Raw genomic sequence first — 12,759 nt, forward strand, 5'->3', positions numbered from 1 at the left:
AGGCAAAATGTGTAGAGCACATTTTAAATCATTTTCTTTTAAAAGTTCACATTACTAGTGTCAAGACTTCAAGTATTTACAGAGGAACTGCGCGGTCGGAATCGGTAAAGTGTCTGCTGTGGCGGTAGAGTTGCAGCAGCGAAATGGGCGTGGGCCTCAGCCCTGGGTCAGCAGCACAGCCCGGCAGCTCTCACGCAGTCTGCTGATGGTCGTCATGGACAAGCTGCCTGGCTCTGAAAAGATTTTCTGCAAGAAAGGCAAGTGTGTCTTTCCAAACAACCCCTCATGACACATTTTTCACTTTGTGTGGTGTTACTTTAATCCCACCACTTAAGGGACAGGCACAGGCAGGTCTCTTGAGTTTGAGGCCAGCCTGGTCTATAGAGTTGAGTTCTAAGACAGCCCTTGCTACACAGAGAAACCCTGTCTCAAAAAAAAAAAGTTGGCACCTAGCAGGCCGACCAACCTGCCAAGCTTTGACAGGGAGGTGGCCTGGGTGAAGATTCCATTTCCCAGAAGATAGGGCAGCACAGTGCCCTGCGCTACCCTAAAGCGGTTACCCCAAGACAGCCACAGTGCTCAGTACACTTAGTTTTCGGTTTCTCCAAATCCCAAGCAACAGTGGCTACTACAATTCTGAGGTACAGAGGTCAGTCAACCAAGACTCTCAGTCCTGGAGTGTCACGCTCAGCTCAGGGTCTGGCTCTGCCACGTGATGAGGAGACCAGAGGAATGGAGACAGTTCTCTGGGAAAGGTAAGGTAAGGCCTGGGCATCCCTGCCTCCACATCACATAAAAGCATGTCTGAGTTTGTTCACTTGGCATCCAAACCGGACTAATGAGGTACACAGCGTGAGCCACAGTTAGGCTTCTACCCATGAATGGAGATCATTTCTTCCAGGTCTGTGAGGGAAGACCATGTGGGCTCTATCTTGTAGGGGGCACAGGAGAGGTTATTCCAGCTCCTGAGAAAACAATCTAAACCATTCTTCCCAAGAAGCACCATGTAAATGGCTGTGGAAAGATGAGATGTATTGTTCTAGGAGCCAAGCTCAGGGGAGGTGGCAAGGTGCCTTCACCGAGCCGTTTCACTAGACCAAATAATTCAATTATAACTGCAAAGATAATGATAACAAGACCTGCAAAACACCATGATTTTAAATCACTCAGGGCACAGGGACAATAAAACACAACTTTCAGTCCTAGTTCTTCATGGAGACAGGAACTGGTGGCAGGCACTACCTGCCTGTAGATATGGAGGATGGCCCCCAGGCACTGTCCAGACACTTGAATCTTGTCTATGAGAACACAGATCCTCTGCAGCCTGTGAGCCGCTGGTTCTGGAAAGCCTGGAGTCTGTCTGCTTTTTTTATTCTATGTTGCTATTATACTTAAGTTTGGGATGAAGCCCCAACTCCAAGAAGTTCACGGAAGAGCTCTCTCCACCACACCTAGACCTCCCTGGCTTGGCTTCAGCCTCCTAATATGAGGAATGGGAAACAGCTGTGGGCCTGTTTCCCAGGTTCCTACGAGGCCCACCACAGGTTCCCGTCCCTTTACCCACTCGGAACTGCTCACACTTCATCTGAACTACAAAAATTAGAAGCAACCCAGGTATGTATGGGTATCCTTTCTAGAGGTATGTACCCCAGTGGTAAATTCTGGGGGTTTTGTTTAAACTTCTTTGGGCTTTTTTTGAGACAGGGTTTCTCTGTGTAGCCCAGGCTGGCCTGGAACTCTGTAGCCCAAGCTGGCCTCTCACATAGATCCTCCGGTCTTGGCCTCCCTAGTGGAGCTCTAGGACTAAAGTTTTGTGGGGTTTTTTTTTTGTTGTTGTTTGTTTTTGTTTTTGTTTTTTTCAGACAGGGACTCTATTGTAGTTCTGGCTATCCTAGAACTCTGTGTAGACCAGGCTGGCCTTGAACTCACAAAGATCCTTCTGAGTGCTGGGAATAAAGGCAATGAGTTGCTAACCCCACCCCATCCCACCCCACCCCCGCCCCAGCCTCAAAGGGTGCTTGCCAGGAAGGGGCTTCAAGTATGGTAGAACAGAACATGGAAGGGACCTCGGCAGCGTCCTCAGACTTAGTGCTGGATGTGACGATGCACTTTTAATCCCAGGCTTCAGAAGACAGCCTGATATCTGAAGTTTGAATACAGTGTTGTCTACATAAGAAGGTCCAAGCCAGCCCTGAGTCAAACCAACAAAAACTTGAAACCTCAGGTTCTGTTTTGCATGGGTTCCTGCCAGGGTCACTCAGCTCCGGGCTCTGCTGGCTTCTCAGTCCTCCAGCCTTGGTTTTGCCCAGTCTCATCCCCACCTCGTCCTTAGCAGTTTCCAGCCAGTCCACACAGCCTGCATTTCCTAGCCTCACAAGTGGCCCTCTGAGGGGCCAAGGATCAGGGCAGGAGGGAAAGCTGGTGGTCAACAGCTGGTGACGAGACTGAGCTAGCTGAAGACGTGAAGGCCTCACTAATATGTCTGCCCTCTCTCCCAGACAACAGAACAAGCTCTCCAGGTGAAGAGCAATGGCCTCAGACTTGAGATCAGAGAGACTTTTGTAGCCACCTGGGCAGCTCTCAACTCAGCAGAGACACCAGGACACTTGACAGTTGCTGGGTGGGACAGAGAACTGCCCCTCCCTGCACAAGCCAAGCAGCCCAGAACTTACCTGCATGAACGTGTGACACTCAGTCACAAAGTCCCCTTTGGTGATCTGCTTGAACTTGTCACAGATGTCTGGAACACTGCTGGCTTCCAATATAAATTCCTGATGTTGCTTAATTAAGGTCAGAGCAACCCGGAAGATGATCTTGGAGCCTTCGTTGAACAAGCAGTCCCAGATCCGTAGTACCGTCTGTAGAGACAGAGATCCCCAGTCACTCTACAGCAGCCCCCACAGGCCCTGAGGTTGATCAGGGAGTTACTCGCCTCCACAGGCAGGATGTCCACAAACAGGCAGATGAACCAGCGGGATACCAGCAGGGTCCACAGCACACCATGGGCGTCCATCAGGGCTGCCACTGCTGGCAGCTTCATCCTCACCAGCTCTGCCAGGACCTCCTGATCAGTCTTCAGCCCCAGCATTGCTGGGCTGTAGTAATCTGCCACACAGAGGGGACAGAACCGAGACTCAGATCAGCAGGGCCTGGGGGCAGAAGCCTATATTCCCAGGTTCTTGGGAGGCTAAATTCAAGGACTGCTTGAGCTGCAGAGAGTTCAAGGACAGCCTGGATAGTTCATGAGCCCCTGTTTCAAAATGAAAGTTAAGAAGAGGGCTAAGGGTGTAGGCCAGTGGTAGAGCATTGGCGTAGATAGCAAGCTCTCACGGCTCCTGGGTTTCATCTTCCGTACAGAAAAAGATTCATGACCCATGGGAGGAAATTTTGACATAAGATCCTCCGTGGAGGAGCCTCGAAGGCACCCAGCTTAGTAAGCTAGGTCGGAAAAGACAAGTCCTCAGGACATAGACTCAGGTGAACCACGGTGAGGAACAGGAGTCACAGGTCAGTGGCTCTATGACGTCGTCAGGATAGGTTCAGGCCACAGCAAACGGGTGAGGAACGGGAGACACAGGTTAATGGGACAGTTTCAGATTCTCAGGGCTGGGATGCAGCTCAGCTGGCATGGCACTTGTCTAGCAGGCAAGAAGCCCTGAGTTTATCCAGTGCTTCATAAAACTAGGTATGGTGGCGCACCTGAAATCCCAACACTTGGGACAGTAGCACTTATCTGGATAGTGAGTTTGAGACTAGCCTGGGCTACATGGGGCAGAGAGGGGAGCAGAGGGATGGGGAAGGAAATGTTAGGGTAAAATTTTTATATTACAACAATAATCAAATTCTCAAATGCTTCCAACAGCATTTCATTTGAAGACACAGGTCTTAAAATACTTTTGGGTTTCCTATTTAATTTTTTTTCTTTAAATTACAGTGCTTTATTCAGTGGGCAGGAGGGGCAGGTGGGCTGTCACAGCCATGCAGATGGAGATCAGAGGACCAGCTTCTGGACTCAGCCCCCTTTGTTCAGCAATGTGGTTGCCTAGGAGACAAGTGGCTTTGCCCACTGAGCCATCTCACTGGCCTTCCTACTTAACTTTTTAAAAAACTTGTTAGGGCAGTGCCAATGCTTGGTTTACGCTACAAAAGAAATCATTAAGTCTATGACAAGACAGAAAGCCATGGCACACTAACTATACACCAACAGTGTCCTGCTCATGAAGTGAGCCACTGTAGCATGGGATGAAGAGTGCATACTCATTTGACACCAGGGTTGGAACTGACTCTGTTGACACGGGAGTGCAGGGCAGCCTAGCTCAAGGAAGGAGGAAGGAGAAGCTGTCCTCTTCCACACACTTGCCTTGAATCTTCCTCTGGGGGCCTTTCCACCCTTTGTTCTCTGCCTTGTTTTTGCTGGTGACTTATTCTGGGTGTTGCTGGTGACGGTGGGAAGGTTTCTGAGATAGGTTCTCACTCTGAACCCCAGGATGACCTACAATTGGTGATCCCCTTGCCCTGACCTCCTAAATGCACGGATTACAAGCTAGGATTACACACCCAGCTGGCTAACCGTTCATCCTGTTGAGCTGGGAGAGGCGTGTTCAGAGACAGCCAGGGCCATCCCCAGGTCTGTCCTCCCAGCAGAGGCAGGGAAGATTTGCAATGGAGTATTTCATGACCTTGGCCTTGCTTGGAAGCTTAGAGCAGCTTCCAAAAATAGAGCCATTCGAACTCCATGGCCCTGACACGGTCTCCCAGGGGAGGATTACATTAACCCCTTCACCTCCCCACCTTCCTCCCACTCTCCTGTGGTATGACCACACTGCACACTGGCCCAGAGCCATGCACAGCCCTAGCTCCAGTGCCTCTCCTAGTCCAGGGACATCCATGCCTTTGTTCAGAGCCCCACACCTAGCTCAGCCACCACATCCTGGCTGCCCCACAAAAGGCAGAGCTCCCCACGCTCTGATAGCAAATCCAGGAAGAGCCACAGAGTGGTGTGGTCTGCAGGTGGCTGACTTTCTAAGACTTTTCATTCCACATGTTTCCATATGGAGTTGTATGCATTGGGTCACACATGTTTTCATATGCAGTTGTATGCATTGGGTCACACATGTTTTCATATGCAGTTGTATGCATTGGGTCACACATGTTTCCATATGCAGTTGTATGCATTCTGGGTCACACATGCTGAGACTCCACCAGTTTGCTACCAATCACAGATAGGACATGTCAAAAGGACTTATCACTAGTTCCAGTTTTCAGGCTGGCAGAGAGGCTCTGCTGGGAATGGGGGAATCAGCACCTTCTATTAGGAACCACTAGGGAGCCAGGCGGTGGTGGCGCACGCTTTAATCCCAGCACTCGCGAGGCAGAAGCAGGCGGATCTCTGGGAGTTCGAGGCCAGCCTGGTCTACAAGAGCTAGTTCTGGGACAGGCACCAAAGCTAACAGTGAAACCCTGTCTCAAAAAACCAAAAAAAAAAAAAAAAAAAAAAAGAACCACTAGCGAGGCCAACTTGGCCCTGCAAGCAGCCTAAATGAAAAGAAGGAGCTGGGTGGTGGGGTGGTGGTGCACGCCTGTAGTCCCAGTACTCAACAGAAGCAGGCAGAGCTCTGTGAGTTCGAGGTCAGCCTGATCTACAGAGTGAGTTCCAGGATAGAAAAAAAAAAAAATGTATCAAAAACAAACAAAAAAGGTGAAAGCTCAAGTCTAGAGTCCAGGGCAGACCCAGAGTCCAGGGCAGACCCAGGCAGAATCCTTGGGTCTGGGCCATATCAGGGTCTACAGAACAAAGGGATGGCATGGGCCACTGTGCTGGAACCCCTCACTGTGGACAGGCTGGGAGTTTGGAGACAGCTGTGCACAGCAGAGAACAACTCCTCATACAATGAAGAAGGCCCCAAAGCTATCATTGTATAAGCCTACAAAACAGTACCTCACACATACACACACACCCTGCACACCCAGGCCTTGCAGGTAGATCTCCATAGCTCGGTCATCTCTCAGTGAGGGCCCAGGTCCGGAGGTTCAGCCTTGGAGACCAGTGCCTTCCCCTTGCTGTGCCCTGGGGTTACCACTCTGTGGCTCTGTGCCTCGCTCACAGATCCTCACCCCAGCTCTACCTACCTGCACACAGCCACATCCCTAGTTAAAGGACATCCTGAGGATCACTCTCACATCTTAGGCAAAGAGCAGAGACAGAGGAGTCTAATCTTCAGGATAAAGCGTTCCTTCATTTGTCCTAAACCCTAGCCATAGCATAAGTCCAACTCAACACACAGGGGCCCCAACCTACAGAATGTCCCTGTGTGCTTCTAGTCTAAATCCCACAGAGTCTCCTTGACCTCAAGGGTGTCAAAACAAGGCATTCTGGGAGAGGCTGTCTTCCCTAGCAGGTCTCACAGTGCGTTCCTGTTGGTGTGCCCCCCAGGAAAGAACGGCACACCAAGGCTCAGTGTCCAGGAGCCCGTGTCTTAGGGTGCACCCTGGAGTCTGAAGTGGTACTGAATTATCTCCCACACCCTCTCCTGGCCTTTCAGATAAGAATTCCCCAGATGTCTCAGGCTGTCCTTGAACTCCTAACCCTCTGATGACCATTCCCAGCATAGACCACTCTTTTGAACGGATGAGAAATGCTTCTATGGGTCTGAAGGTTGAGAACTTGGGAACGTAACTGGGTAACTGGTGAGCATGAACAACAAAAGTAAATGGACTTTAAAAGTCGTCAAGATGGGAAGCTGGGGGTGGAGCAATGCAGCCCCTGCAGTGGGAAGCTGGGGTGGAGTATATGCAGCCCCTGCAGTGGGAAGCTGGGGGTGGAGCAATGCAGCCCCTGCAGTGGGAAGCTGGGGTGGAGTACATGCAGCCCCTGCAGTGGGAAGCTGGGGGTGGAGTGCACGCAACCCCTGCATTGGGAAGCATGCAGCTCCTATAGTGGGAAAATTGCAGCCCCTGCACTGGGAAGCTGTGCGCAAGGTTCCTCATGAGCCCAGGAGGTCCAGGCTGCTTGGATGAACAGCGGCTTTGCCTCATAAGGAAGATGCCAAGGAAATGGCTCAGATGGTAGAGTGCTTACCTAGTGGGTTCTATTCTCAGCACCCCATGGCAAGTGTGATTATGCTTGACTCTCTTCTCAGCACTGAATGTGAGAGGAGGGTCAGAGGCTCGAGATCAGGCCGGGCGGTGGCGGTGCACACCTTTAATCCCAGCACTCGGGAGGCAAAGGCAGCCGGGTCACTGAGTTCGAGGCCAGCCTGGTCTACAAGAGCTAGTTCCAGGACAGGCTCCAAAGCTACAGAGAAACCCTATCTTGGGGGGGGGGGGAAGAAAAAAAAAGAAAAAGAGAAAAAGGATTCCCATGTTCTGGGACACTAGGGTGAGAAGAGATAAACAGACAGGAAAAGCAAAGTCCCTAGTCTGAAGCCAGGCGTGATAGTACACACCTGGGTATCTTGAAGTTCGAGGCCAGCCTGGTCTATATAGCAAGTTCCAAGACAGTCAGGGATATATGTGAAAGCCTGTCTCAAAACAAAACAGTCCTCAGGCAACTTCTGCTTAGCTGCTGACTGACAGGCGCAACTCCAGGGAGGAAGACAGATGAGGGGAGGGGTGGGGCTAGACCCAGCCTCAATCAATGGCTCAGAGGTGGGACCGGGACAGCCCTGGGCTAGTCAGGTGGCCTGGGAGTCACTCAATCTCTCACATCCCCAATTTATAGCATAAATAGCATCTCCAACAGGCTTCCCGCAGACCGGGACCACGTGCCCCATAAGGGACAGAGGAACCTGACAACTACAGGAGCTTGCCTCTCCTTGCTCCACGTCCCTCCCCCCTTCCTCCCTCCCTCCCTCCCTTCCTCCAAGCTGGATTTCTGTAGCCACAATCCCGATACTAACCGCGTCACCTATAAGGACCACACACACTTCCTCAGTACTACAAGCGACCTCACTCATGGCATCTTTAACTAAAACTCCTGGCATGGGCTTTTTATGGGCTTTTTTTTTTCTTTCTTGAGATGGGGACTCCTGTGTTGCCTTGGATGAACTGGAACTTGCTATACAGACCAGGTTGAACTCAAAACTCAAAAAGAGCCTGCCTCTGCCTCCTGAGTGATGGGATTAAAGGCTGTGCCTCCATGCCCGGCCTCCCCATCTTACTTAGGGTTTCTACTGCTGTGATAAAACACCATGACCAAAAGCAAGGTGGAGAGAAAAGGGTTTATTTGGCTATAGTTCTATATCACAGTCCATCATAAAGGACCTCAAGCAGGGCAGGAATCTGGAGGCAGGAGCTGATGCAGAGGCCATGGAGGGGAGCTGCTTACTGGCTCGCTCCTCATGGCTTGCTCACCCTGATTTCCCAGGGATGGCACCATCCACAGTGAGGTAGGCCTGCCCCATCAATCACCAGTCAAGAAAATGTGCCACACGCTTGCCTATAGGCCAGTCTGGTGAGGGCATTTCCCCTGCCGAGGTTCCCCTTCCCAATGACTCTAGCTTGTGGGAAGCTAACACTGAACCAGCCAGTTTGCATCCCTACCCCTGTGGACTAACAGCAGGAGGAAAGGGAACTGTTTTCTCTCTGGTGGGTCCCTGTCCACCAGCACAGCCCTACCACACGCCTCAGCGAGGACACATACTACATACAGTCCTCAGAACCCAGTCCTGGTACCTCAGAAACTAGGCTTAGAAAAAAACAGCAGTGGATCGGCCTTGCGCTGACACATTCCCTAGGCCTCCGGTTTCCTCATCTGGGAAATGGGCCTGACCAATATGAACACACAACTTAGGTAGAAGCGAAGGCTGTGTTTGAAGTTTAGCAGGGACCCAGGAACTAGGAAAACATCCCAGGCTCAAGGCCACACACCCTCTCGTGTTCTAACTCACTTCTGAGGGGCCAGGCACAGGACTGAACAGGCAGGAAATCTCTCTGTTCCAAGTCACCTCCCTCAGGACAGCACTGATTCTTCCTGGTGACCCTCACCACAGCCTGTGGCGACTTGATTACACTGAATTTACTACACCTGGTGACTGTTCTCTGTTAACAGACAGCAGGTCGGCAGCCTGAAAAGGACGAGCGACTCCCAGCTTTGAAAGCAGCAACATCTGTCCACAGTGTGCTTCCTCACAAACTCAGTACCACATCTGTCCACAGTGTGCTTCCTCACAAACTCAGTACCACATCTGTCCACAGTGTGCTTCCTCACAAACTCAGTACATCTGTCCACAGTGTGCTTCCTCACAAACTCAGTACCACATCTGTCCACAGTGTGCTTCCTCACAAACTCAGTACATCTGTCCACAGTGTGCTTCCTCACAAACTCAGTACCACATCTGTCCACAGTGTGCTTCCTCACAAACTCAGTACATCTGTCCACAGTGTGCTTCCTCACAAACTCAGTACCACATCTGTCCACAGTGTGCTTCCTCACAAACTCAGTACCACATCTGTCCAGTGTGCTTCCTCACAAACTCAGTACCACATCTGTCCACAGTGTGCTTCCTCACAAACTCAGTACCACATCTGTCCACAGTGTGCTTCCTCACAAACTCAGTACCACATCTGTCCAGTGTGCTTCCTCACAAACTCAGTACATCTGTCCACAGTGTGCTTCCTCACAAACTCAGTACATCTGTCAACAGTGTGCTTCCTCACAAACTCAGTACAACATCTGAGCTGTGTGGCTCATGTGTGATCAATTCAACTACATGAAGGCCCCCCCACACACGTACACACACACACACACACACACACAACACAAGGAAGGGGCCATGGAGAATACCTGCCCAAAGGCAAGCCCACCCCCCTCAGCAGAGACCACAGAACTCAAGTCTTAACTTTGGCTTCCACAAACTAACTATGTTTTCACTAGATTTCTCCCCTCTCCTCCCTCTCTCCAGTGATGGGGATTAAACCCAAGACCTTCCTTCACAAAAGCCCAAGAAGTGCTCCATCCCTGAGTTAACCCAGCCATTTCCCTCCATCCTGACAGTCCAGCCATCAGGATGTCGAAGGCATCAGAAGCCGGGCGGAGTGAGGGCAAGGACGGGGCAGGACAAAGAGAACTTTCAACCCACCAGGTAGTATTCTTCCAACAAGAGCGTCCAGGAGCCAGAAAGATTCCTCTTCATTCTTGGTGATAAGGATCAAATATCCTGCTATGAAATTCATTCCCTGAAATCAGAATGAGACACAAACCTCACCTGAGTGCTGGACAGACAGAGTGCAGTATTTCAGCTCATGGTAGGTTCCTATTCCTGTGCCCTTCTTGGAAACTCAGGGCGCTCTAGAGCAGGGGTTCTCAACTTTCCGAACGCCGCCGTCACTGAACATTCGGTGACCCCAGCCATACAACTATTTCCGTTGCTGCTTCAAAACTCTAAACTGTAAGTCTCTGATATGCAGGATGTCTGATATGCGACCCCCAAAGGGGTGGAGACCCACAGGTTGAGAACCACTGCTCTGGACCCACCTTTGCGTGGCACAGAGACCCAAGGCTAACTGTCTGTACTGTCCAGCCATTCAACATGAAAGAGGGAACTCAACCTGAAGAACACTGATTGCCACCCAGAATAGAAAACTGAAGGCTTTCTCTTCCGACTGCAGGCTTATGGCACAGTCAGTGGGGATCAGTCTGACCAGTACAGAGCTCTGGCAATCCGCTAGTGACTGTGTTTGGGACAGTAGCTATACTGGCATTTCATCTGTATTTTAATAAATAAAGCTTACTTGAGGATCAGAAAAGTAAAACAGCCACACTGGCTGGCCTTACAGACCAGGCAGTGGTGACACACACCTTTAATCCCAGGAGCCACACTAGTTGCCACAGAAACCAGGTGGTATGGTGCATGCCCTTAATCCCAGCCCTAGAGAGGAATATAAAACGGGAGGAGATAACTCTCCGACAGTCTCATTCTGAGATTCCTGGAGGCAGGATTCCCATTTTGGACTGAGGTTGAGGTAAGAGCCAGTGGCTGGCTGTTTTGCTTTGCTGACCTTCAGGCTGAACCCCAATTTCTGTCTCTGAGTTTTTATTAATCGTGTTTCAATCAGCAAAGATCAGCCAGGCCTGGTGACTTAGTCCTATGATCCCAGTGTTTTAGGAAGTTTAGGTAGGAGAACCGGGAGTTCAAGGCAGCCTAGAGACTCTGATTCAAAATAAGAAAGTGAAAAGAGGGGGCTGGAGAGATGGCTCAGAGGTTAAGAGCACCGACTGTTCTTCCAGAGGTCCAGAGTTCAATTCCCAGCACCCACATGGTGGCTCACAACCATCTATAATGAGATTTGCTCCCCTGTCTGACATGCAGGCAAAATGTTGCATACATAATAAATAATAAATCTTAAATAGAAGTGAAAAGAGGCCCCAGGAATAGCTCAAGAGTAAGGCACCCACTTCACATGATCAATCCTCAGCTCCCACAAAAGGCAAGCAACAAGAAGTCCTGACTGAAGAGGTGGGACAGTGAGGACTCCCCGCAAAGGGCAGGAGCTCCAAGTACTGGCACAAAGCCAGGCAGAGGTCATGGCACTCGAAGCTCATGATGGGGACCTAGCAATGTGTGCTCCTGTTACCTCTGAGAGAATAAACCCTTGCATAATTTCTGTCTTCCTCCCTTTTGTTCTGTCTATACTTCTAAAAGATAACTTACCAGGAGCCAACTGCCACTGCCAGGCACCCAGCCTCTAATACCTCAGAATGTCCTCCACACACAAGAGGCCCAGGGCCTAGGGAGGCGGCCCTGGTAAATTGTTAGCTCCACAACTGAATGCGGATCTCTAGCGCCCCCTTGAAAAGGCAGGCACTGCTGCTGATCTCTTTCCTTCCTTCCTTCCTTCCTTCCTTCCTTCCTTCCTTCCTTCCTTCCTTCCTTTCCTTTCCCTCCCTCCCTCCCTCCCTTCCTGTTTTTTTTTTTGAGACAGGGGATGTAGCTTTGGAGCCTGTCCTGGAAGTCGCTCTGTAGACCAGGATGGCCTCGAATTCACAGAGATCCGCCTGCCTCTGCCTCCTGAGTGCTGGGATTAGAGGCATGCGCCACCACCACCCGGGTAACAGAGAACTTTTCAATCATGAAAAAGATATAATGCCCAGCAATGAAAAAAGTAGCCGGGCGATGGTGGCGCACGCCTTTAATCCCAGCACTCGGGAGGCAGAGGCAGGCGGATCTCTGTGAGTTCGAGACCAGCCTGGTCTACAGAGCTAGTTCCAGGACAGGCTCCAAAGCCACAGAGAAACCCTGTCTCGAAAAACCAAAAAAAAAAAAAAAAAAAAAAAAAAAAAAGAAAAAAGTAAAGAAGGAAAAGTGTACAGACCAAGGCACCGTAACAGCCCAGAGGCCGGGACCGGCTCTGTGTCCCTGGGTCATGAGAGTGACAGCAACTGGGAAGATGCCAGCAAGGTATTGGCGCTCACACGGAAGCACCTGTGGAAGTCAGCACAGCTTCATCAAAGCAAATGCAAAGCCATTTGCTAGCACTTTATGACTCCCCATGTCATGGGAAGGACTGTGTCCCCATAGAGAGTGTCACTACTAGGAGGTGTGGCTTTGTTGGAGTAGCTATGAACTTGGAGGAGGAAATGTGTCACTGTCGGGGTGGGCTTTGAGGTCTCCTATGCTCAAGCTGTGCCCAGGGCCTCAGTTCACTTCCTGTTGCCTGTGGATCAAGATATAGATCACTTGCCTCCTTCTCCAGCACCATGTTTGCCTGCATGCCACCATGTCCACCATGAGGATAATGAACTCCAAAACTATAAGCCAG

At 50.6% G+C, this 12,759-nt stretch overlaps 1 protein-coding gene across 2 annotated transcripts in view; it reads right to left on the reverse strand.

The window, feature by feature from the left end:
* Grtp1 (growth hormone regulated TBC protein 1) overlaps positions 1 to 12,759 on the reverse strand; it is a 32,173-nt gene that overhangs the window by 5,817 nt on the left and 13,597 nt on the right. Inside the window, exons 5-8 of one of the 2 annotated variants that reach the window (XM_075986204.1) lie at positions 10,080 to 10,176; positions 2,933 to 3,105; positions 2,673 to 2,858; positions 11 to 246 (exon numbers count right to left, since the gene is read on the reverse strand). In XM_075986204.1, coding sequence (XP_075842319.1) covers positions 157 to 246; positions 2,673 to 2,858; positions 2,933 to 3,105; positions 10,080 to 10,176 — 546 coding nt within the window. In that variant the 3' untranslated portion in view covers positions 11 to 156. Of the gene's footprint in view, positions 1 to 10; positions 247 to 2,672; positions 2,859 to 2,932; positions 3,106 to 10,079; positions 10,177 to 12,759 lie in introns of those variants that run through there. The other variant, XM_075986205.1, reaches the window with a different exon arrangement.

The sequence above is a fragment of the Microtus pennsylvanicus genome, chromosome 9 (genome assembly GCF_037038515.1).
Source record: "Microtus pennsylvanicus isolate mMicPen1 chromosome 9, mMicPen1.hap1, whole genome shotgun sequence".
Classification (NCBI taxonomy): Eukaryota; Metazoa; Chordata; class Mammalia; order Rodentia; family Cricetidae; genus Microtus; species Microtus pennsylvanicus.